The sequence below is a fragment of the Rhynchophorus ferrugineus genome, unplaced genomic scaffold (assembly GCF_030347505.1).
Source record: "Rhynchophorus ferrugineus isolate W39M unplaced genomic scaffold, kcgeb_rfMv2 rfM2, whole genome shotgun sequence".
NCBI classification, from domain to species: Eukaryota; Metazoa; Arthropoda; class Insecta; order Coleoptera; family Curculionidae; genus Rhynchophorus; species Rhynchophorus ferrugineus.
Genome location: NW_027472581.1, coordinates 78,139,800 through 78,166,821, shown reverse-complemented (window position 1 = coordinate 78,166,821; position 27,022 = coordinate 78,139,800). Strand labels below are relative to the sequence as shown.

At 32.1% G+C, this 27,022-nt stretch overlaps 1 protein-coding gene across 4 annotated transcripts in view; it reads left to right on the top strand.

The window, feature by feature from the left end:
* Positions 1-287: 287 nt before the first annotated feature.
* Positions 288-27,022, top strand: part of mesh (sushi domain containing 2 mesh) — a 48,341-nt gene continuing 21,606 nt past the window's right edge. For 2 of the 4 annotated variants that reach the window (XM_076396301.1, XM_076396298.1), the window contains exons 1-10: positions 288-583; positions 10,614-10,763; positions 16,230-16,417; positions 18,882-19,077; positions 19,140-19,369; positions 22,376-22,529; positions 22,588-22,740; positions 22,838-23,098; positions 25,750-25,935; positions 26,000-26,207. In XM_076396301.1, the coding sequence (XP_076252416.1) occupies positions 313-583; positions 10,614-10,763; positions 16,230-16,417; positions 18,882-19,077; positions 19,140-19,369; positions 22,376-22,529; positions 22,588-22,740; positions 22,838-23,098; positions 25,750-25,935; positions 26,000-26,207 (1,997 nt within the window). In that variant the 5' untranslated portion in view covers positions 288-312. The remainder of the gene's footprint in view (positions 584-10,613; positions 10,764-16,229; positions 16,418-18,881; positions 19,078-19,139; positions 19,370-22,375; positions 22,530-22,587; positions 22,741-22,837; positions 23,099-25,749; positions 25,936-25,999; positions 26,208-27,022) is intronic. The other 2 variants (XM_076396302.1, XM_076396300.1) reach the window with 1 other exon arrangement.

The following is a 27,022-nucleotide window of genomic DNA, read 5'->3' as shown; positions in this document are numbered from 1 at the left end:
TATATCAATTTCTTTAGATAAACCTTCAAAGTTACAAGGAGACCAAAATCAAAAAGATTAAAATTTATCTATACACCCAGTATTTTAAATAAACTTAATATTTCCGATATTAAATGAACTGGATAATTATATTTATTTATAAAAGGTATTTAACAAATAACATTATTATTATTAAAATTAACATTAGTATTGTTAATATTTTTTAAAGTAAGCCCTGGTAATTTTATTGGTTTGTTCTAAATAGGCGATGAAAAATATGTCATCTCTCTGATAACACTTATCTATCAGATAAGTCCTCCCGTATCAGGAATTATGGTCGTCATTAACGTTTCCCAATTAAGCAGGATTGGTTCGGTGAATGGTGTTTTCTTTTGTCTGAGTAATAACGCGAAGAAGATGGGTCCCAGATGGACTCAGATGGTAGTTTTGGTTCTTGTCGTCGCTTTGACGTTCGGACAGGAAGGCGATTCGGACGTGGAACCAGTGCCAGGAATAAGTTTCGACTCTAACACCGATAATCCTCAACCTATCCCCGCTGAGAATGACCCCAATAGCGGGGGTTCTGCAAATAACACTGGCTATGGTAAGATTGATGTCTGCTACAGTTAGGAAAGGTTTGAAGCGAGGAATAATCCTGTGTATGATGTTTAGCTTTGGGTGTGGTTTGAAACCCGTATGTGTGTAACGTGATGATTCATAGTAGTTTGAAATAGAAATAACAAGGGCAGATATTTATTACTTGTGGAATATTAACATCCTGGTTTTGCCAAATAGAAAAAATTAAACTAATTTTGAATAACAAAAGTATTTTCGTAGTCAAAAACGGTTCTCTTTTGTAAATTTAATATTTACCAATAATTATATAAAATATAAATTAATTGGTATATTAATTTAAAATTATTAATCAGTTTGAATATAAGTGTTTATTGTTATCTTTTATGGTTATAATAAATTTTCTACTGCTATCTATAACGTTTGTATAATAATGTTCTTATAACATCATCAACACGACATCATAAAAGGGTTTGAATGTTTCCAAAGTTTATATAAGAGAAAATAGTCCAGAAATCAAAGAATTAGTTGTGTCTAATTTATATGAAAAAAGCCCTAGGGTTTAGGGCAGGAGCTTCGCATTTGACCACACTGGATCTAAAACAACAATGTTCTGAAACAACGTAAGCATTTAAAATGTATACGATTACAGATGATGAATCATGGATAATTTGCGATAAACAGCTCAGGAAGGATGGTTAAGGAAGTTATAATTTTATAATTTTAGAGCAATCATGGACTTATCAACTACTTCGAAAGAATAATAAGAAAATTAATAGTACTCAGGTACTGAAAAGTCCCCGACCTGACACATAGATGGCGCTACTAGAATTAGTTCCATATGTTTTTTAGTTAGCTCTAACCCTCAAAAGATACGTGTATAAATTTGACACCTGTCAGTTTGTCAATTATAGCATTTTGAGTGAAGCAACTTTTGTTATTATGAAAAAAATTGATAAAAAGGAATTTGGCGTGTTGATAAAATATTGACCTTTGAAGGGAACATATACAGTTCAAGCAAAATCTTGGCTTGATGCCAAGTTTAGACGTGGTGATATGAGCACCGAAAACGGTCACCGCAGAGGACGCCCAAAAGAGGTTGTTACGGAAGAAAACATTAAAAAATTCACAAAATGATTTTGAACGACCGTAAATTGAAATTGAATGAAATAGCAGACACTCTAAAGATATTAACTGAACGTGTACATCATATCATCCACGAATATTTGGGTATGAGAAAGCTCTGTGCAAAGTGGGTGCCGCGCGAGATCACTTTTGACCAAAAACAATGACGAGTTGATGATTCAGAGCAGAGTTTGAAGATGATCAAGCGAAATACACCCGAGTTTTTGCGTCGATGTGTAACAATTGATGAAATATACTCCATCATTTCACTCCGAAATCCAAGGTTATGGCGTCTGTATTTTGGGATGCGAATGGAATAATTTTCATTGACTACCTTGAAAGAGGAAGGATCATCAACAGCGACTATTACATAGCGTTATTGGACCGATTGAAGGACGAAATTTCCCAATAAAGGCCGCATCTGAAGAAAAAAATGTGCTGCTTAACCAAGACAATGCACCTTGTCACAAGTCAGTGAATACGGCAGTAAAAATCCATGAATTGGGCTCCGAATTGTTTCTTCATCCACTGTATTCTCCAGATCTGGACCAGCGATTATTTCCTGTTCTCAGATCTCAAAAGAATGCTCGCTGGGAAGAAATTTTCGTCGAATGAAGAAGTTATCGCCGAAACTGAGGCCTATTTTGAAGCAAAGGACAAATCGTACTACAAAACTGGTATCGAAAAGTTGGAGGGAGTATCACCCTTGAAGGGAATTATATTGAATTAAAAAGAACTAATTCTGCCAAAAAATATGTATTACTATGGTAGGCCGGGGACTTTTTAAGGGGTTTTGAATTTTGATTTCCTTATCAATACGATAAGATCCATTACAATACAGCACAATAGCGTCTTTTCATAGGTTCATTAAAGAGACGCCTTAAAGCAGTTTTGCTTCACAACGGTGGTTTTTATGCCTCCATTCCATACATCTTAGAGAAACCTACAAAAACTTGAGATTGGTTCTTCCTAAAATAAAATATTAAGACCATCGTGGGAAGGTTTGTGGCACTTTTAAATTCCTTTGATTTTTGTCTCCATCGGATAGCAGGTTGTTGGCCATCAAGGGAGGTTAATATTGGCGGAAAGGATATCCTTTAGGATACATTGATACCTCCACATAAATTTCCTTTACCACAGCTGCACAGAAAGTTGAGATTAATGAAGCAATTTCTAAAAATACTTCTCAAATATACAGATTGCTTCAAATCCATAATTCCAAAGGCGGGTCAAAAGCAAATATGAGGAAAGGTGTGTTCGTCGAACTTGTGAGTGACCAATAATTCAGCTTTACCATAACGGATACTCAAAAAGAAGGATGAATTGCCTTTATGGAAGTATAGATAGATTTGTAGGTAATGATAAGGACCCTTGCTTTAAGTTGTTTAATGAGTTTAGATTAATAGATTTTTTTCATTTGTATCTCGAGTTCTCTCCTGAAAACTATAAGCGAAGAGCAAGGTACACGATTTCAACAGAAGATTAAGGAAATACCAAGGCAAACTAAGCCTTTCAGTGATATCAGACGCTTTAGAGAAACCTCTCAGGTTCTTCCGTTAGGAGAATGGGCTCATAGAACGAATAATATGGTTTTTGTTCAATTTTTTGTTTATAATTTATAAATTCTGGAGCAATTGAATTCGAATATTTCATTATTGACTTTTTATCTTTTAGCCAGATTTAGATACCTAATCAGTGGCGAAATGACGAATTTTATCTCTTTATTCGTATCTTATATTTGTGTGAACATATGACTGTAATTTAAATTATGAGTTTTCAAATTTAGGTCATCAATCTATCGTTCAAGTATTTATTACTAATCCGTAATGAGCATTTTTCTATATTTGTCCTGGAGTAAATAAGAATTCTTGTTATTGTCTTTTAGGTAATATACTTAATTTTTTCTTTTTTTTTTTAATTTTCTTTTTGATCTTTATTAGTTGCTAATTGTATTACTATTTTTCATCGACACAGTAAAATATATAATTTATTTAATTTTATCTAATATTTTGTACTAATAAAATCGATTATACGCACTTATAAGTAAGAAAAAAAGCGTAATTTTGTCCCACCTTACATAGATGATAAGGACTTTGTTTTCTTATCTTATCGTATGGTGGTAATAACATAATTACGGTACGATTAAATATTTGTCACAGGAATTGAGAAATCTTGAACAATTCGAGTTGGGTTTACAGTATAAAATTATTGCAAACTATGCATCGTGGAATATGTTAATTAAAGTATTATTTAAGAAAGAAAACTGATTTATTATATATACTTATTTTTGGTTTCTTCAGATCTGTTACTATTAATCATTCTGGTTACTCATAGGATTTTTTAGCAATCCATTTTTAATTTCAGAGAATTTTGAAATAATAACTTTATCAATCATATCTATTATTATGAAGCTTGTCGATATATTTGTTCACATACAGCCAGTTCAATATTTCTCTATTATTTTAATTATTTTTTTTATGGATTGATATCTGATAATTCATCTTATCAGAGCAAATATCGCTTTAAAAGTAAATAATACAGGTCTGAAGTAAAAAAGCTGTTTGAGTATTTTCAACTGATTTTGTATTTTGTATTATGCATCTTATTTATATATATATATATATATATATATATATATATATATATATATATATATATATAGAATTTGCAATTGGTTCTTCAAAAATTAAAATATGAAGATAATGGTTGGGAGGTGTGTGGTGATTTTAAAGTTTTGTACATGCTACTCGGACAACAAACTGGGTTTAACAAATTCCTTTGCTTTTTCTGTGTATGGGAGACCGTGAAAAGAACGTCCTCTAAGAAACATGGGTACTTCTATATAAAGTTTTTTATCACTGCTGCATATAAAGTTGACGCTAGCGAAAATGTACAAAGAGGAGACTTACTAGTAAAAAGAGAAGGTTTCGGTGCATGCTAGTGAACGTAGATTATATAAAAATTATGTATCTTTAAAAATACATTTTCCTACATACAATAAAAGACTACTTCCTCATTTATATATCTTGCTAATTTGTGTATGATTCTATTGTTAGTGAAATTAATATGCACTGATTTATTTTTATTAATTTTGATATTTAATTTTTCTGTCCAGAATTGTATTTCGGTAATTGATGTTTGTAACTTTCAGGTTAATTCAGTGTTGCTATCATTCAATGAAAATGTTGATACATACATGTAGGCAATGTAGATCCTGAGTATACATAGATATAGATGTAGATAAAGAACTGATGGCACTCCTGCTTCTATTTTCTTCAAGTTAGAATAGGCATCTTGTTTGTCACTAAAGTAATATATAAATATTGATCAGTTACTAGTTGAGCAATATTACACATATTACAGAACTTGAACTTTTGCAGATGTTCTTGTGACTTTTGTTTGGCATTGGTAATTCTGTGAACCTGATTAATCGTGGAATATTGTTTCTTGTTCCGAGTAATTAGTCTTATCCTTTTCTATAAAATCTTTTTAGATAATTTGGACATAACGATATTTGTCATAATGATTTATTGACAATAGTGATACAGGCCGGTATCACGCTGTTTCATGAGGTGGCTTTCCTAGGAATCATAACTAGTTCAGCTACCCTCCACAGTTGTGGTACATATTGTAATCAGAATTAAACATTCATTATGTTGACGATCTTAATTAGTGCTTTTCTTGGAAGGTAATTTAATATTTTCCTGGTAATAGGGAATCTTTTTTGCGCTATAAGAAAAAATATGGGGAGAATTTTAAAACAGTAATTACCATAATTAATGGATCTTTACAGAATGGGAATTGTTGTGAATATAAAATTCAATTATCCTGTTTAGTTTAATGTAACAATTAAGTATCTGAATTTGCTTTTACAAATTAAAAAAATTAGATTTCATAATTTCTTACGAATTAAAATATCAATCGTAGTTTTAGAATTGAATTTTTTTTCTGTTGTAGGTACTTAATATTTAATGTGCAACGATCAACACTGTTTTAGAACAAATATTATGTTTTTTTTTCGTTAATTTTAACGAATTTCAAATACTCATGTCTTATCGCAGGTTATTGTTTTAGACTTTATATAAAAGATTATAAAAACATTGTGATAATTGATATGAATATGATATAGAGTTAACATTAGATATCATTCGCGATAAAGTTTATATTTCAACAACATATTTGTGAATCTTATCATACGTCTCTTTCTGAAAAAAATAATTAATATAAAGCAAAGTGCATTTAAACGCATAGTTGATAAGGAATATGTTGGTTTTATTCGGTGAAATTAAAATTTGTAATGTGTTATGTAGAGAATTAACCTCAATCTAACTAGTACACGTTTGCTTGCACTACTAACTTTCACACATACACTAACTTACTTTTGGTATGCGATGGGTTATGTAACTAAACTTTTATATAGATTTTATATAGACTTTTATAGTGATTTAATTTAATTTGCATTAAGTTCGACTGTCTAGCCCATGCAAGGATATGGTTAGCTATGACTCGAATATTAGAAGTTATTTCTTCTACTTGTTTTCCTATTGTTATTACTGTATCAACAGAATGTAATTTAATAATTTAATAATTTCTAACTTAATTTAATATTTTATAGATTTGTATTGCACGTATATATCTAATAAGTTATATTGATTACTGATCACAATTTCCTATATTTTACATTAATAGTATAGTTAATGGTCAAAACGATACGACTTGTTCAGCATGAGGCTTAGAATATCCACACTCTGCTTCATATAAAGCTATTAATATTTAAATCCTTTACATCCAAGATATAAATCAAATTTTTTATTAAAGATTTTTCAGTAATTAGATCATCATTGACTAGTTTGAGATAAAATTAGCTAATCATAACTGTTCATACTTGAGGCATATCCTTACTACTACTGCCAAAACTATTTTATCTTAACTATAATGGGTTTGCCCATGGATAGTAATAATCGAATGCAAGAAACCTGTGCATAATATTTTTTTTTAATTCCATAATTACGCATTATAATTAATGCGGTAGACAATGTTTATCAAATTTAGTGTTTATTTTAGGTTTTATTGTTATACATATTTATCAGGTAATACTTTTAATGTTTTTTTATTATTTAATTATTACATTGGTTCACATCATTTCCGTCTAACCCACAATTTATCATTATGATAACTTAAATCTAGGTATATAACTAGGAGGACCCATCGGCCCTATCTCAGTCTCTGGTGAAATAATGTCTATACATGTCAATGCTGTATTTTTTATTATATACACCTCACTACACAGCACTACACAAGATCAGATGGTTCGATTCTTTTGAGTCTGTGTCCTGTTCTGGTGGTATCCAAAAGCTGCAATATTTCAATATTCTCATGAGAGTGGAGTCTTTCCTCATGCCCCCTTGAAATTCTCTTGATTTCTTGACTGACTGTGGGTATCTGGAGGTCTCGATGTAGGTAATCAGTCCTATAATATATGGGAGCGCCCACAATACCCCTCAGGACTTTGTTCTGAAAAATTTTTATTTTATTTATGTTACTCTTTGCAGAACATCCCCGTAATTGATCACCGTAGGTCCATATAAGTCTCAGTATTTGCTTATATAATAGCAATTTATTATGTACTGATAATTGTGATTTTCTTCCAATTAGCCAGTACATTTCTCTATATTTCAATTCCAGTTCTTTTCCTTTCTTCTTTATAGATTACTTCCACCGAAGTTTTGCATTAAGATTCATTCCGAGATATTTAGCGGTGTTGCTACATGGAATGATAGTATTATTTAATGTTATTGGTGCTTGTACGGTCTGTTTATAGGTGAACTGCACATGTACAGATTAACTTTCATTCCTATTTTCCAAGCTTGTGTCTAATTATTTATATTGTCACTTGCCTGTTGTAATGTTCGTTCGTTGTAATGTAATGAGGCTTCTTCACTATTGTCTCCGACAGCTATAATCGTAGTGTCATCAGCAAATGTAGCCATCGTGATATTTTCCATTTGTTGTATATCACAAGTGTAAAGATAAAGCATTGGTCCCAGTACACTTCCTTGTGGGACACCTGCTCTGGATTCTTTTATTGTAGAGTAAGCTTCTTCTTGTTTGACTCTAAATATTCTGGTTGTAATATATGATTTTAATAGTTTGGTATGTTGTTTTGGTAGCATTTTCTGTAGTTTATGAACAATGCCTTCATGCCAAACCTTATCGAAGGCTTGTGCTACATCTAAGAATATAGCTGAGCATATTTTTTTACTTTCGTAGGCTTTTTCAATAACATCTGTTATTCTGTGGACCTGGTCAATTGTTGAGTGCTTGTTAATAAACCCAAACTGGTGTGTTGGTATTAGGTTTTTTCTCTCTATGATAATGATTTTAATGGTTGAATAAGTGTACTATTTTTGAAAGCTTACTTTTCACTATGTTATACTTTCTAAGTAATTTTCATTATAAGAATAGATTTGGTACAAATGACTTTAGGGTTTCGGTGAATGGAGATAAAACGAAATGAAACAGTTTTGTTTACATTATGTGACTGTTATTTATTGAAGTGATATCAAAATGTGAAATTACAAGTAGTAAAAAAGGCTGGCACCGGTGTTACCTGGTGACGAGGCATGGGCAGTCTGATGGCATGGTGGCACGTCTGAACTCAACGTTGGTTAGATACTGAATGATGAAAGTACCCTTCAATAACATCCCAGATAAACGTCTCGGGTTTGCCAGATAATCGTTATCATTTCATGGTTGGCGCTGCTAGCACCCCGCCCGTGTTCAATATATGGGATTATATTTCTGGGTATTTTGTAGATAGTTATTCCACGATGTAAAATTCGACATGCCTCAAGGTCGCTACATGATGTTTTACAATATGGGTTTTTATAAGCGATATACTGAATTCTGTTAACTCTAAGAGGTTTACTGAGGTTTCTTGTCATATATTTGAGACTGTATAGAAGGCCATAAGAGAAAGTCCAGCGGGTCAAATCATATTCACTGAGTAGAACGTAGCGCAGTTCTGCTGGAAACACATATGGTGCACATTTAATGGTGAATAAACATCGATGTTTAGTTCGAAAATATCGATGTATTGACTTCAATATCATCGACATATCGATGTTATAAGAATAAAAGATTGAAACGTCAATTCCAAAAATGTCTTAATTTAATTGAAGCTTGAAATTTTAAGACCAATAGAAATAACTACTCGTGAATTCTATGCTGGAAAATATGTAACCTGTAGTAAAGTTATACGACTACTTACTATAAAAGTGGCAGGCTTTCAACCAAAACAAACAATTGGAGACAACTTAAAAAACAACGTAAATAAATAAATGAAAAAACGAATGCTACTCTGTTGCCAATCTCTTGGATCCTTATTTCGAAAATATACATTTACAAGATACGTTAGCCTGTTCCAGAGCCATTAGGAGTATCAAATAATTCATTTCAGATTCAGATGAATGAACAAATTGAAAATAATTAATTGAAGGATAATTCTACAATACAAGTGGAATAAGACCACCAATACGGAAAGTTCATTATAAACTTATGAACGAAAATAATATATTTTGTATTGCCAACGTAACGCGAATATGCCTATGGAATTACAATGTTATTTAAAAAGCCCGCTAGCTGATTTAAACCAAGATATTTTTAATAAGACCCATTACTATTATGTAACGCGCTAGAATCTACCTACCCCAATTTAAAGAAAATAGCTCTTAAGTATTTGTGTTGCACAGAGACATCCACAGTTTCAGAAAGTCTTTTTTCCAAAGCTGGACAACTCATGTATCAGCAACGGCACAGATTAAAGGGAAAACACCTGTCAAAGTTAATTTTCAAATTTTTTATATTAACTTTTGTAATTTTAATAACAACATTATAACATTTAATAAATATAATAGATGATTTTATTTATTGCCGAAAATATCGATGTTTTTCAATTAATGTTTGTCGTACATCGATACTTTTGATTCGATGTTAACATCGATGTCATCATTGATATCGTCGTTTCCTAGTATTGACGAGATGGAAAAGTATTGACCAATGGTTATTAATCAAAATATCGCTTCGTCTCTAAAGATGATTATTCCATTAAAATCGATGCCCTAATGAACTTTTGATAATGCAGTTCCATAATTTATGTAACTACCCACTACTCAAGTATATAAGTTGATTTGGTGATTGGGCATGAGTGACTATATAATAAATAATAGCTTAAACAGTTTCCATGGCTGGATAACATCACGTACCTAGGTCTCCACTTCGACCGACGGTCCGGTTGGCATTCCCAAATCCAGAAAGCAAGCAGAAAGGTTCGGGGATAGCAAACCTGCTATCTTCTTTGATCTGCTCTTCTCGCAAACTCCATCAAATCCTTATTTTACAAGATGTTAATTCGATCCGTACTTCTCTACGGCTCTAATGTCTACTCCAAGTTTGTTACACTCAACCAGGGGAAACGGCTTGAACTTTTCCAAAATATTTCAAATTCACAGGGAAACTGACACTTCAGAAATCAAGTTTTTTTGCCAAGCCCCATAACGGCTTCTCGGTTAGCGGGTCTCATATTCATAAATTTAATGCTGTAGCAGTAGCAGCCCACAGGGGTCAACTGTGAGGCGGTTTTGGTTTAGTATATTGGTAAGTCCAGAGTTGTGACTCTAAATTGGACCGGGTTATGTGATAACCCGGTAATGATGACGTATGTAAGAACTTTGAATAGACTATATTAATTATTTAATCTGTAAATACAAGTACGATGTATATTCAAAAGTATGTAACAATAATATAATCTATACTGCCTAACATTATATTTCAAACTGCAAAACATTATATTCTAACATTTTGTCACCATTTTATCCAATCTAACACACACTCAAACACCTTTACGTATATTTTACACTAACTCATTTGTATTGTAGAAGAACCATCTGTCCTTTCCAATCCCGAAGAAAATGTGCGATCTTCAGATGTTGAGTCCATTCCCGATGGTGTCAACATGTCCACTTTGCGAACGGGAACAAAAATAATGAAATCTGGAAAATACATAACTTATTATGCTGCAGATTACGGTTAGTTTTACTGCTTTTGTCTACGTCCATCTCTCCTCTGTATCTTATCAATCGGCTTTTGTATTTGGTGGTGATGATGCAATATGCCCTGCTAATAAATGTTGCTTGAACATTGTTGTTTGAAAAATATACTACAGGGAAAGTTAGAAGTCTTTAAGAATATTTATATAAAAGGCCTAATATGTCTTGATATACTTATTGATAGGTATTATACAAGTTGTTTCAAAAAGTTGTCTGCAATATTTGAATCAAATATAAAGCGCAGTTACATTTTTTTACTAGTAACCCACGCATTCTTTGTTGAATTGGATTTGAATGATTGTGACTTTGATGTAGTTATGGGTTTATTGGTATAGATAACCCCATGAAAATGAATCAGTTCTGGTCATCGAAACGAGATACTATCCAGGAAAAATGGAGTGGGAGACGACCAGGAAATTTGTAATGTAATTGAGTTCCGACAAAAACGTGCTTGCAATATATTTTTTTATTATTTAATTATTACATTGTTACTAGTCGTTTCCATCTAACCTACAATTTGTCTTTATGATAATTTAAATATAAGTATATCACTAGAAGCCTCTGGCGAAATAATGTTTATACATGTTACTGCTGTATTTTTTATTATATGCACCTCACTACACAACACTACACAAGATCAGATGGTTTGATTCTTTTGAGTCTGTGTCTTGTTCTGGTGCTATGTAAAAGCTATGTAAAATATTTCAATATTCTTATGAGAATGCCTTATGCTCCCTTGCAATTCTCTTTATTTCTTGACTGACTTGACTATCTGAAGGTCTCGATGTAGGTAATCAGTCCTATAGTATTTGGGTGCGCCCAAAATACCTCTCAGAACTTTGTTCTCAAAATTGTTTATTTTAATTATGTTACTCTTTGTAGAACATCCCTATAATTGAACTCCGTATGTCCATATAGGTTTCAGTATTTGCTTATATAATAGCAATTTATTATGTACTGATAATTGCGATTTTCTTCAAATTAGCCAGTAGATTTTCCTAAATTTCAATTCCTGTTCTTTTCTTTTCTTCTTTATATGTTCCTTCCAGCGAAGTTTTGCATCTAGATTTATTCCGAGATATTTAGCGTTGTTACTATATGGAATGATAGTATTATTTAATGTTATTGGTGCTTGTATGGTCTGTTTATTGGTGAAGTGCACATGTACAGATTTACTTTCATTAATTCTTATGTTCCAAGTTTGTGTACAATTATTTATATTGTCGCTTGCCTGTTGTCATTTTCACGAGGCTTCTTCACTATTGTCTCCGACTGTCATAATCGCAGTATCATCAGCAAATATAGCCATCGTAAAATTCCCATTTGTGGTATATAGCAAGTGTAGAATAGATCAAACATTGGTCTCGGTACACTTCCTTGTGGTACACCTGCTTTAGCTTCTTTTTTTGTAGAGTAAGCTTCTTCTTGTTTGACTCTAAACATTCTGGTTGTAATGTATAATTTTAATAGCTCGGTGTGTTGTTTCGGTAGTATTTTCTGTAGTTTATGAACAAGGCTTTCATGGCAAATCTTATCGAAGGTTTGTGTCTGCAATATTTGAATCAAATATAAAGCACAGTTACGGTTGTTTAATTGTAACTTACACATTCTTTGTTGAATTGAATTTGGACGATTATAACTTTTATGCAGTTGTGGGCTTATTGGTATAGAGAACCCCATGAAAATGAATCAGTTCTTGTCATCGAAACGAAAGAGTATCCAGCAAAATTGGAATAGGAGACGATTAGGAAATATAATGTAATAACGGAATTCAATTATCATCTCGATATCAAATCATTACTTGCTTTATTTTAAAAGAAGAAAAGTTGAATTATGTTTTGGGACCAAAGCTAGTACGAAACAGTTAAAGATGTACTTATTTTCATGTACATCGTTAAGTATTGGGCTTGAATCGACATCAGTTTTTAGTGCTCTATTTAAGTGATCCTTGCATGATCATTAGACTTCAGTTCTAGTTTTAATTCAATTAATCATGAAGTGTGAATGAAGATGTCGATTTTAGTGAATATGTGCTGCGGAGATCTTGAAATTTGTTATTATTTCGTCCATGAATTGATATTCCTGCATTTTTCATAACACTTATTCTCTACTTTGGATTCATAGGGGATGTCAAGTGGGTCCAACGTCACTGAATGATCCAGTCTACTAACTCCAAACTTTTGGTTTTAGTTTACCAACGCACCCTGTGTTTTTTGCATTAGGGCTGTTGATGAATTCTTATATTTATAATAATTTAAAACTTTGTGCCTTACTTCTTATTTGTATAAACATTCTTTAGTAAAACGTGTTTCGTTTTTAGTGTACGTTGCTAAAATGTCTAGCAGTTTATTATTAGAATTATTAAAAAAAAATTTTCTTATACTGTGCATAAGTAACAATAGTAAATCACTTTTGTACTTTAATGTTCTATATAGATTGACCGTCAATACTATATTATATATAACTAATGCGTTTCTGGTTATTCGGAATCATTTTTCGGGCTTCAGCTTTAATATTCCATAATATATTCAGCTTGAGTCATATGATCCGAAAATGTTCTTTCTGTTGTCTTTTAATGAATTCTAAGCGCTTCATTTTACTATTCAGTAATTCCTAGAAAATAGTAAACTAAAGCTAAAGCTAAATGAATCTAAAACTAAAATATTATTCTTAAAATCGAATGAAACTGTGTTTAGTCACTCGCTTATCTGACTGTTGAAGTTTGTCTAGTGTGTAAAACTGGATTTATTTTAGATCATTTAATGTGAATTCCAATCCATGGTATGATCTGATAAATTTGTATGGCAAAATTGGATCTTGCAATATTAGTGGATGCAGTTATACTAAGAGCATTATGCAACATATTGCTTCAAACTTTTGACCAATCTGATGATAGCCTATTTGGGTGATTTTTCTTAAACATCTTGTTCCCTATTCTCTAAACTAGGAGACAAATAAAGACAAGTCTCGGAAATATATATTAAATGGCATATGATGAGTATCAAAAATTTAATTTTATGTTGAAATTACAGCTAATTGTAAAAAGATTGCTATTTTAAATATATTATTTGCAAGAAGGTCAGAACACAGAAAGCTATGTGAATAAGAAAAATCATAAAATATTTTAGTTTTCATTCGTCTGGTTACGCAGTATTCTACTAAAGTACTTACAAGTGTTTAAGTATGATAAAATAATCAGCTAAAATAACCCGACTATAAACATTTATTATTTGGAATGGGTTTATTATCTTATCTACAACTATTTCGATGCTATTTCGGTGAATAATGTTGACTCACACACATAATAAGTTACAATGAACGATCAATATTGTTACTATCAAGAACTCTGTTGGAAAAAACGAAGAAAACGTATTTCCTTGTTACACGTGTACTTTCATTACTTAATAATTTAGTCCAAGAATGATATCACAACTAATATTAATATCTAACAATAAACTGAGATAGGTAAAAGGTGACTAACATATATTTTGTATAATAGGTTTTCCAGTGGGACTGTTCGTAATCTGAGAGTGTGTGGCGATCATGTATGAGACTTACAGATATCAATTACTAAAACATAAAAAATATCGCAGGATTAATGGTCTATACTTCTTTCAAAATGAATGTCTTAAATATAGTTTGTGTCCTATTTGATCATTATTGATGTGATTTGTGTCTGCTACCATTTTGATTCATAATCAAAATAGAAGGTTAAGGATTTGTGTAGATCTAGTAGCTCGGCTCTGAAGCGAGCTGCGATCCAGAAAGCAGCTAACTAATTGTTAACATCAGTTGTTCATCATTTTAACAAGATAAAACATTTTGTTAATCTAAAATATTGCGAAAATTAATGAATTAGATTATTATTTTTTATTCGCTTCTTTCTCTAGATTTAGCTTATTTTAAGGTCAGCTTAATACGAGGGTTGCTATTTTTATTTTAAACCTGTCAACACGAAGTGTCATTAGGCGCTATCTGATGTTCCAAACTGGAGGGTTGGCCTTCACAATTTTCTTCAGTCGTTTGCATTAACTTGAAAATTTTGTCTCAGTATAAAATAGAGTTAACCAGTAATCAGTTTTGACCCGGATTATCAAGACAAGATCAATCTACTTACTTCAACATTTGACGATGAAGCTCCATTTTGGGTTACTATTAAACGTTGGTATAACGAATTTAACCGTGGTATTATTTTGGTTAAGGTCGAAAGCCTTGACGTTTGTTCAAAATCAGTTGCTGTGCCAGAAAACACTGGTGCTACGCGCGAAATTATATTACAAGATCGTTATGTGATTTATCGTGATAATTGAATAAAACATTGCACGAATATTTAGTTGTGAAAAGGATTAGCTCACTTTCTCTCACTATAATCGCAGTATCATCAGCAAATATAACCATCATAATATTTTCCATTTGTGGAATATCACAAGTGTAGAGTAGATAAAGCATTGGCCCCAATACACTTTCTTGTGGTATACCTGCTTTAGCCTCTTTTATTATAGAGTAAGCTTCTTCTTGTTTGACTCTAAACATTCTGGTTGTTATGTACTATTTTAATAGTTCTGTGTGTTGTTTTGATAACATTTTTTGTAGTTTAAGTGTAAAGAAATGCCAAGAAATAAAATATGCTGAGTATCAATATATATATATATATATATATATATATATATATATATATATATATATATATATATATATATATATATATGTATATATATATATATATAAGTGACGAGTTTAGGTCTTCTAAGACGGACCAAATCTCAGATAATGAAATGTTCGCTTGCTTCTTAGGAATAACTGGATATATGGCGATTATATCATTAGAGCAACGTAGAACGGTGAATTTTGAATAGTACACAATCATTTTAATCAATTTACCAGATACATTTCATTAAAAAATCTCTCGTCTTTTCATTGTTGTGCTTAAATTATAAATAGTAACTCCTGAATTACTTCATTAGACAACAGTCACTTGACAGATGGAATATCTTCGTGAGGAATTTTATCTTCATGAAATTATATTAAATGTATTATTATTATATTAATGTGATATATTTTAAACCATTTAATTACGTTTTTTATCGAACGATAAAAATTATTAAATAAACTAGTGAGTGTTCATTATCTATAACCTTTAAGACTTTCTTTTAGGAAGATTTGAAATTCTTTACTTTCGTTTTACTAAGATAACTTTGAAACAAATGTCTATTCTAGTTTGGTTTAGATTAAACAGATTAGAATGTTAATTCGTCGTCCTAGAAACCTTTTTTTAGTTGAGAAGTTATATATTATAATTCATCTTGATATTGTATAGTATTTAGTGGAATAGAAAGCGTTTATAATGTTTGAGTTCAAGTTGTTTTTAATCTTGTATCTTTATGTAGCATAAATCAATTCATTAACTAGTTAATTTTAATTACATGAATTTTGGTAATATTTTAGATCCCATGAATTCGAGAGTAGCTCCACCGGATACGGACCAAAGAGGTGGTTCTGGTACTCCATATACATTGACAGAAGCTCGTTTGAATACCATAAGAAAAATCTTCATGTATCCATATTATGATCAAGGTGGTAATGCTGATAATGAAGGAGATTACCAAAAAGAAATACAATCTTCAACACCCCAGGTAATCTAGTTCATTTTAGATTTGTTTTCGCTTATATTAGGTCACACGATGGTGGCCCTTTTTCATGTTGTTAATTAAGAAGTTAAACGTTATAAGTTTAATAAAACAAATTGATAATCCTTAGTGCAGTTTTAGAAAAGCAATAAAAATATTTCAAACAGTCAAAGATGTAGCTAGTATATCGTTATTGATTTTTACATTTTTATTCATTATGAACTAATTAATACATTTATTAAAAATTAAAAATATTACTGAATATTTATAAAATTATAATATAAAAAGTATATCAAACAAGGATATCTTGAAAATGGTATTGAATATGATTAGTTATAAAATTCAATGGCTGGATTCCAGGTTGTAGGTCTATTTATTTAATATCTCGTTCATTCTTTCAATCCAAGTTTATCTAAGTACTTTTCTTTTCCCTGGTACTATTTACCTTAGATTTTTTTACATTAAAGGTAAGTTTTATTGCTTACTGCCTTAGTTTTGTGTTATTTTTAGTATTTCTGATTCTCTCCCTTCTTTGCCTGTTCTAACTATAGATATTTAAATTGCTTAACCTCATTCAACTCTGTCATATTAATATATTTTAGATATCTCTTTCTGTTGGTAGATTTCTTTGCAGGCAGCAACTGTTTGAAATGAATGAATAAAGGTTTAGCCTTATATTTTTCTGAAAATAGAATCACTTCTTTATAATGTATTAATACCATATATTTATATTAATTATTAATTAGTTCAATTAACACACCGTCAGTTTATTATTTTCGAACTTTTTGATCCTCCAAATCAATTGTTTTTTTATCATTGCCTTTAAGATTAGCAGTTAAATAATTCAAAACCAACAATTGGGATATGGTGGAGCAGGATCACCATAAGATTTAAAAGTGTTTGATAGGCTTCGGCAACAGCAACAATAAACGTTGCATGATTAGCTACTGTATAGAGTGAATAACTCGATAATACTAAGAGCAAAAGAGAATAGTTAGGTTAGGTTGGTTAACAGATGTTTACTTTGATACTTTACATTTTTACCAAGGGATATCTCTTGTCAAAATATATGCTAGTATCTCTGTAAATAAATTCATAGTACAAAAACGAATAGAATAAATATTAGAATAAGTATTTCTGTAAATATTGATTTGATTTTTCATTTATATTTTATATATATATACATATATATATATATATATATATATATATATATATATATATATATATATATATATATATATATATATATATAATTTTCTTTGTTACAAATGTAATAATCTACTATTAATTTTCAACCGACTTCGAAAAAGGAGGAGGTTCTATATACGGCTGTATATATGTATACTTTAATCGCCGATTTCTCCATCAATTATGGAGCGATTTTCAAAATTCTTTTTTTATTCCAAAGAGTACACTGCCGAGGTGGTCCCATTGGAACCAAATCAGAATATGTTTGAATCAAGGGCTCAATCGAAACGCCCAAATTTCAAAGACATGCACAAAACTTTTACATATTTTTGATCTAAAATAATCAGATATTTGTTTATAATGTTACTGTTGGGCTGATGTGATGAAAAATCGAAAATAATTTAGTGTAAAAACTATTCAGTTTGCTTTTTAAGCACTAATGTTATGGTATGAGATGTCGTAGAAATACAGAAAACAACTGTTTGTTCGGTGTAACGATTAGAACGTGTCGATTCTCAACGGGGACATCAACTTTTTTTGTTATAGTTTGGCTGGAAAATTTGTCAGATCACCTAGTCTACGTAGCGGACCCTGGGTCCTAAGGCGTTCCATATTTTTAATAATCGTTTCTTTATTGCTATTTATGTTCATAAGGGCTGCACTTTTAATTGCGATATCCATTGTAACACTTATTAAAATAGCTGCGTAATTTATTGAGTAAATATCTAACACTAAAAAGAGAAAAATAAAATATTTCTAACAAAAAAATTGAACCGATATCAAATAACAAAAGTCCAAACAGTACAAAAATGATAATAAATATACACAAAATTAAATTATGAACAACTAATTTAATTTGTTGCTCGGTACCGACTTCAAACTTATCAGTTGGTAGTAGTTAAAATAATATTGTAAATAGATGAATAGGTTTAGCTAGGTATTAAGCTAAATTGTATGTATATAGTAGAATATAAAATACGTGTAGTAGATAGGTTATATAAGTTTTATGTTTATTTTTATTTAGTTATTACAAGGATTATTATGTACAGTTATTATTTTAAAACGCTTTTTTGTGTTAAAAATCTAAGTTTAATAATTTTTTAACTTTTAGTGAGTTTTTTATTTATTTTTTGAAGTCGGTTCAATTTTTTTATATATTATTAATATTTTATTATCCAGACATCATTGGATATCGGACGTTTTAAAATAATATGTGGAAGTGGTGATAAATAATTAAACTCCAATACATTAGGTTTTATATTTAAAAATTCTTTTCTAGGTCCACAAAAATTTCAACTTTCAACTGCCGTTCTTCGGCTTCAGATTCAACTATACCAGAATCTCGCTGAACGGTTATATAGAATTCAGCGATCCCCCTCCAAATTACGAATACCCTCTGGTGTTCCCCGTAAAGGAATGGCCCAAAAAGAACGATCCATCTTTTATCGGAATATTCTTTAGTAAATGTCGTATTGGTGAGTATATCATTTTCTTCATTCCAGCGATGAATATCTTGCTGTGATGATATTTCCTTCAGGTAATCTACGTGACGGCGACATAGATCCCAGGAAACCGGGGGTGTACTATAGGATGGAACGTGATTTGAGACAGCGAACAGATCAAATGGGCATTGAGATTCGCGAGAGATTGAAGTGGGATATTCGTGAAGGTGTTATTGGTTCCGAAACGTTTGATCCTAAGCATGCCGTCATTGTAACTTGGAAGAATGTATCGTTTAATGGTGGATTTAGCAATGCCCTATATCGTGTAAGGTTCTTTAAACCAATTTAAGGTATACTCAGATATATAACTCCTCAGAGTCTATTTATGTAACCTTGTTTTCCAATTTTTTTATTGCTCCTTAATTATAACTGTATTTAACTCTAGGTTTCTTCTAGTCCCAGGTATGCATATTTATATTTTCGGAGAGACTCGATGAATGAAGGTTAGACGAAATAAAACGGTGGTGGTTACATTAAAAATACGATGAAAGAGAAAAAAGCATGGCAGCGCGGTGTTACCCGAAGACGAGGTTTAGGTAGTCGATGTCTGAACTGAACGATGGTCAGTGACTGAATGATCTAAAATACCTTTCAATAATATTCGAGATCAAATTCTCAGGCTTGCCAGATATTCGTTATTAGTTACTGCTGACACCTCGCATATGTTCAACGTATGGGATAATATTTTGGGGTATTTCATAGGCCGCTAATCTGAGATGTAAAATTCGAAATGCCTCAACATCTCTACAATATTTTATACGCTATTTTATATGATGTCTCAACTCAATAGAGCTCGAAGAAGATTGAACTAAAGATTATTGTGTTTCTTTCTGTTGGTATAATAGTTTTTCTATATTTTTGGTATGTTATGGTTCCTTCGCCCTATAGAAATTGAATATATAAAATTGTAGTATATTGCATAGCTAAAACGAAAGTATTTCATTCGGTAGCGACCTACTGCGATAGTTTGAGTGCTTCATCTTCGAAATTATTATTTATAAAATGCTGGAACTAATACTTATATGGTTTTTCCAGGATAAGATGTTGTAAGATACAATTACAATGTTACAACAATACAGTGGCTGATTTTCTCCGAATAGGGGTGTCATAGTTATTTCTAGTAATTTGCTGACATTTTAAGAAAATGAGGTTTAAAAACATCTCTAAACTTTAATTCATATGATGTCCTTTTTTGGTTTTAGTTAAGCTTTTAATCGACAGTAAACGGCTTGCCGAATAACATCTAATGAGTGGGCATATTATACTGCTCCAGGGAGCTCATTGTGTTTAGACAGCAAAAGTTCTTGCAAATAGCTCTTATTTGGCTTAAATATAATCATGTTTACTCGCATACATTTATATTTTGCTATATTTAAGGGTTCAGGAAGAAACAATCCGCACTTCAACAGCTTATAGGGAAATTTATTAGATGTGGAAAATATGCGATTGTTGTTTTTATTGATTTTAACTCTCCTTTCGACTGTATACATTAGCCCTAATAGTGGACAGATTTTTCAGAAAGAAAGTTCTTCAGACATCTTACGATATTTGCATTAGATGTATACGAGTGCGTAATGATTTGTTAAATTCACTATAGATCCGGGTCAGTGCTTGCCAATGAGACGTTGTCTCTTCACTGATGCATGGCGTTTAACATGATGCTACAAACTTTTTGATCGATCTGAAAATAGTGCTATGTTCGCTGACACAGATGTTGAGATTCTTCATAGTATAGTTTGTACTGCAGAGCCATATGGCTTGAAAATTAATGAATAATAGATTAAAGTATTGGCAACCAACGAATCACCTGCCATTTGTAAATCTCAACGGGATTCATTTGGAGCAAGTGCAGGAACTTGGGTACTTGGGATCAGTATTACAGAAGGAGCAAGTGGCGTCAACTGCTGAAGTAATAAGCTGAATCGATTTTCGGTCTGATTCTCTGAGATGGTGCGTGCGAAGGAGAGAAATATTGCAACAAAACTAGTCTTAATAATTCTTTTGTATGGCTCCGCTGAACTGGAGCCATTGTTACTTTTACACTCCGGCATCTGTAAGCTGATGTACTTCCAGTGCGATACTTAAGACATGTTTGTTTTCAAAATGATTGTTTGAAAAGTTATTGAGTCATTCGTTTAATATGCGACAATCAGCGCAAAGTTATGGAACAAATTCAGATATGAGGATTGCAATAGTTTAAACATATCTGTAGAATAAAAGGTGGAGTAATTCTTCACAGGCTTACGTGGCGTAATCGACCTAGTCCTATGACACCAACAGGTTGGCAAAGTAACGGATATAGATTGATGATGAGGAGGATTTTTGCGGGAAAATTGAAAATGCGCATGAGTGAACATTCGTGATGAACAGGTTTCAAAATTGGTTCAAAGTCGTAGTGAGCCTGCACTTTGCTTAGTTCCAGTATTCGCCATAATGATTTTCAGCGTTTGGCGACGAGCAGAAAGCAGTTCCAGGAGCCGCGGATCTGGCCAAAAAATTTGAGCGAAAGTGGAAAAAATTGGCCGGATTATGAATGACATCTCTTTTGGTTTGGAGAAAATAACCCTGTTTTCCATTGTAATTTAATTATTACTGTAAAGACTTATTTGAATGATAACAATTGATATAATTACATAAAAACACGAAAAATTAAAATATTTATATTTTACTTACTTAGATTGCAGATAAATATTTTGTCTTATATTTCAAATTTCCGGTTGCGTTTTCTTCTAGAAAGTCAAATTTCCGGTTGCGTTTTCTTTCTTCTTTCCTCCTTTCAAAAATAGCGGGTTTCAACTCGTACCCCTACTATAATATTTTTTAGAGTAAATAATGTGGCTCGGTGAATGAAGGTAAAACGAAATGAAACAGTGTTGTTTACATTATGTGACCGTTATTTATTGGCTATATAAAAATATGAAAAATACAAATGATAAAACGGATGGCAGCGGTGTTACCTGGAGACGAGGCTTGGGTAGTCGATGGTGGCACGTCTAAACCAAACGAGGGTTGAGCACTGAATGACCGAAATACCCTTCAATAACATCCCAGATAAACGTCTCGGGGTTGCCGCCAGCTATTCGTTGTCGGGTTCTAGTTGGCGCTGCTGGCACCCCGCCCGTGTTCAACATCTGGGATTATATTTCTGGGTATTTTGTAGACCGTTATTCCACGATGTAAAATTCGACATGCCTCAAGGTCGCTACAATTTAAATTTTAAGAATATCGAATATATTTTACATTTTACTAATAAGTGATTAATTTACTTTAGACTAACACTTTCCAAATGGTATTGGCCACTGATGAGGTATACACCTATGCCATGTTCAATTATATGAATCTGGACTGGACCAGCCATACAGAAGCTGGTGGAGATACTATTGGAGGGGAAGGAGGCGTTCCTGCATATATCGGTTTCAATGCTGGTAAAAAATTCTACCAACACGTAGACACAGGCATTTTCTAAGTAATTTTGAATTTAAGGTAACGGTACCAGAAGCTGGGAATACAGTCCGTACAGTCAGGCGTCGGTTCTACGGGATGTTACAGCAACAGGTTTCGCAAACGGATTTCCTGGAAGACATTTGTTCAGGATCGATGAAAACATTCTTGTCGGTACATGTAATAAAGATATTGGTAAGTGATGACTTGAGAACATATCTATATTAAGACTGCTGGTATAGTTTCAAATTATTTAGTCTTTGATTAATATTTAAATTCTTCTTAACACTAGACGGAGCTAACTTGCCGCTAATGTTTGCCCCTGAATCCGGTAATATGTTGGGTGGTACTGTGGTTAACATAACTGGACCCTGCTTCAATCCTACTGATCAAGTTCTGTGCAAATTCGACGTGGCTGATGTGGTTTATGGCGTCGTTGTCAGTAGGAATAGAGCCATATGCATTCAACCAGCATTAATGGTGGAAGGATACGTCAGATTAGAGATTGCCATCGGGCCTGGAACTTACAAATGGAAAGGAAGATACTATGTTGGTAAGTCATCCCTCCAACAACTAATCCAAATAAAATTCTAACTATTATAGTCCACTATATTAGTTAATATTTTATGTTTGCTGTTAGAAGTTGATTCTCCTGATCTATGTAATACTTTCCGGTTTTTTTTTCTGCTCAGCAATTAAAATGTTGCGTGTTTCTTGATAAATTCTTTATAAATTATGTTTGTTTTCTTCCTTAATTGTTCTGGTATAAGCTATTCATAAAAATCTTTGGTTCGAGTATGCCAGATAGGCTTAATAGTATTCCTTATTTTAAGATATAATTCTCGAGCTTATCACTTTTAAAACATTCGATGATTTTCAATGGCAATTTTCTTAATATGAACAGTGTTTCTCAAAATCTCAAGCAGTGTTGTATTCCCTATAAATAGAGATTCTTAGAAGCTAAAAAGTTTATATTATTTTTGCTTCATCGAAGCGGTTTATAAAAAAAAGCACAACCTTAAAAATTATATAATTCGCTTATTAGTTCTGACATATACAACACGTTATTTTTATTGTTTTATTGTTAAGTGTAAGTGCACCTAGAGAAACCTACTATTTTAATTGTTCCTTAGTGTTTAATATTTTGTAATGCATCCATGTTTCGCCTTTCACCAGAAAATCATGTCAAGCACTGCTTTGAAGAAGTTACACCATTGCGCGCATAGTCGAATGTGAACAATCGCGGTACTTATCATGCGGATAGCTTTTTCATATCCAAATTTTCATGTAAAATTTGATGTACCCCCTTAGTTGAGATGCCCACAGCCTCACCCACCTCACGCGCTTTCATTTCTCGATTGCCTAATAGTATTCCATGTATTTTTTTAACCATTTCTATGCCAGAAATGGGCCAGACAATCTCTTTTGGGTGATTTGAACGTTTGGAGTTCCCGGTCTGACACATAGATGGCGCTACTAGAATTAAATCCATATGCTCTTTAGTTAGCCATAATCCTCGAAAGATGCGTGTATAAATTTGATAGCTGTCGGATCATTAGTTTGCGAATTATAGCATTTTGATTGAAGAAACTTTGGTTATTGTGAAAAAATGTATAAAAAGGAATTTCGGGTGTTGATAAAATATTGCTTTTGAAAGGGAAAAAATTCAGTTGAAGGAAAAACTTGGCTTGATTCCGAGTTTCTGGACACTGTCCCAGGAAAATCAACCATCAAGGATTGGTATGTTAAGTTTAGACATGGTGAAATGAGCACCGAAGACGGTGAACGCAGTGGACGCTCAAAAACATTAAAAATAATCAACAAAATGATTTTGAATGACTGTAAATTGAAATTGAGTGAAATAGCATATACTCTAAAAATATTAAACCGAACGTTCATTTGTCACGAATATTAGGGTTTAAGAAAGCTTGGTGCAAAGTGGGTTCCACGCGATCTCACTTTTGACCAAAAACAACGACGAGTTGATGATTCGGAGCAGTGTTTGAAGATAATCAAGCATAATATACCCGAGTTTTTGTATCGATATGTGACAATGGATCAAACATGGCTCCATCATTTCACTCCGAAGCCCAATCGACAGTCATCCGAGGGGACTGCACACGATGAACCCGCTCGAAAGCGTGGGAAAACGCAACAGTCGGCTGGCAAGGTTATGGCGTCCGTATTTTGGGATGTGCATGGAATCATTTTCATTGACTAAGTTGAAAAAGAAAGGACCATCAACAGCGAATATTACATAGCGTTATTGGACTGTTTGAACTGCACTTGAAGAAAAAGAAAGTGCTGCTTTAGTGAAAACGATGGCAAAAATCCATGAATTGGACTTCGAATTGCTTCCTTATCCATCGTATTCTCCAGATCTGCCAACCCAGCGACTATTTCCTGTTCACAGATCTCAAAAGAATGCTCGCTGGAAAGAAATGTTCGTCATATCAAGCAGTGATCGCCGAAACAGAGGCCTATTTTGAAGCAAAAGACAAATTGTACTACAAAATGGTATGGAAAAATTGGAGGGTCGATATAATCAGTGTATCACCGTTGAAGGGAATTATATTGATTAAAAAAAAATTAATTTTGCCAAAAAAAATTGTTTTACTATGGTAGGTCGGGGACTTTTCAATTGATCTGTTACGTGTGCTGGTACAATCACACCGAAACTTAATAAACCTAACTATAGAAATTGATGGCGCAGAGTCCCCGTAGTGTTTAACAAGATTTTCGTTGGTTTCGATAGTGATTTGTGCAAAAAGTAATGCTTAATGGGTATAGGAAGACCACTTTTTTCCATTATCGTTACAGTTCGAGAAGGTGTGTGTGTAACTTGTCAAACTGCTCTCATATCTATTACCTATATTAAACCAACTAACCTACACAATATGACAATATAAGTTTATTATATATATATATATATATATATATATATATATATATATATATATATATTATTTAAAAGTTTCTCTATTTATCAACCAATGTGCACCAATATTAAATGACTTTCTTAACAAAACTGATAATAATGGTCGCATAGAATCAGAAATATTTTTGAATAAACTAATCTTAATAGTCTTTAAACTATTATAGTATGATAAATAATCAAGAAGTCTCCAAAATACTTCTTCTTGTTTTATTTTCATTTTTGAAATGCAATAGTGATTAACTAAATGCGGTTTGTCTTATGTATAGAAAACCCTGCCTCTGCTGCTCAGAAAATCTACTTCAAGGACATGAGAGTTCACGAAAAGTCACCATCAGAAATCAAAATAACTTGGGAAAAATACAATCTGACCACCAACGACAACGCTAACATCCAAATATCTCTTTGGGGATATAGAGAAACTACTATTCGTCCGTCATTTTTGTACATCACTGGTAAATTGTGATACGACTGTAAATTGTTGTAATATTCACTAATTAATTAACTTTGATTGATTAGATATAGCACAGAATGTTCAAAATACCGGAGAATATACCATCGTGCCTTCACAGTACAGAAATAGAGAAAATACCTTTTTAACCGATATCAAATTCGGTTTTATACAGATTAATTTAACAGAATCCATACCCGTCAAGTCCGAATTTGATTCAACTAGTACTAGTACTACTACTACGACCGTTGAAATCAAACCAATAGTTTGGAGTCGGTGAGTATAAATAGTTTTTATATTTTTATTATATTACTTGCTAAGGTAATAGCATAGTCAGGTGCTTCATTCAGTGCCGGATTTACTTGCAGGCTGTGTTGTCTGGTTCTAGGTGGGTGGATTTTAGGGGGTGGCAAATTTGACCCAAAAATATGTTTTTGCCTTACAGAAGTTTACAAAGAAGCCTTACATGGTTTACTTACATAGAGAAATTGAAATTATTAAAAATATCGATATATCGGGGAATATATTTTTAAGAAAAAATAAAAATTTGAAATATTGACCCAAAAAAATATCAATATACTCTAAACATTTTAAAAAGTAGCAGTAATTTTAGTAAATATTAAAAATCAAGTACCGAAATGCACTAAACCTTAAAATTAACTACCAATTTTAAGGGTTTGTTACAAGGTTTTCATAATGTTTTGGAAAAAATATCGATATATCGGTCAATATAATATCCGCCAAAAATCTACACGACAATTTTTTGACATCCCTAACCGGAAAGTCATTACCGCTTTTTCAGAAAAAAATTACATAATTTTCAAGAAAATGGAAAATTGTATTAAAATATATTTAGTAAGTATTAGCCATTTTATACATCTTTCAGGCAATTTATGGATGCCATCCCAAAAAAACTGTTTGTCCTTAGGGAATTAGCGTCTTCAAAATAAATACACTTTTCATCACCCGTCACTATTCAATACACTCATCTTTTCGATTTTTCCCATTTTAACCAATCGGTCGCTAATCTTATCACATTATAGAATATATTTGACACGAGAGTTACACTGAGATAGCAAAAATGTGTAACT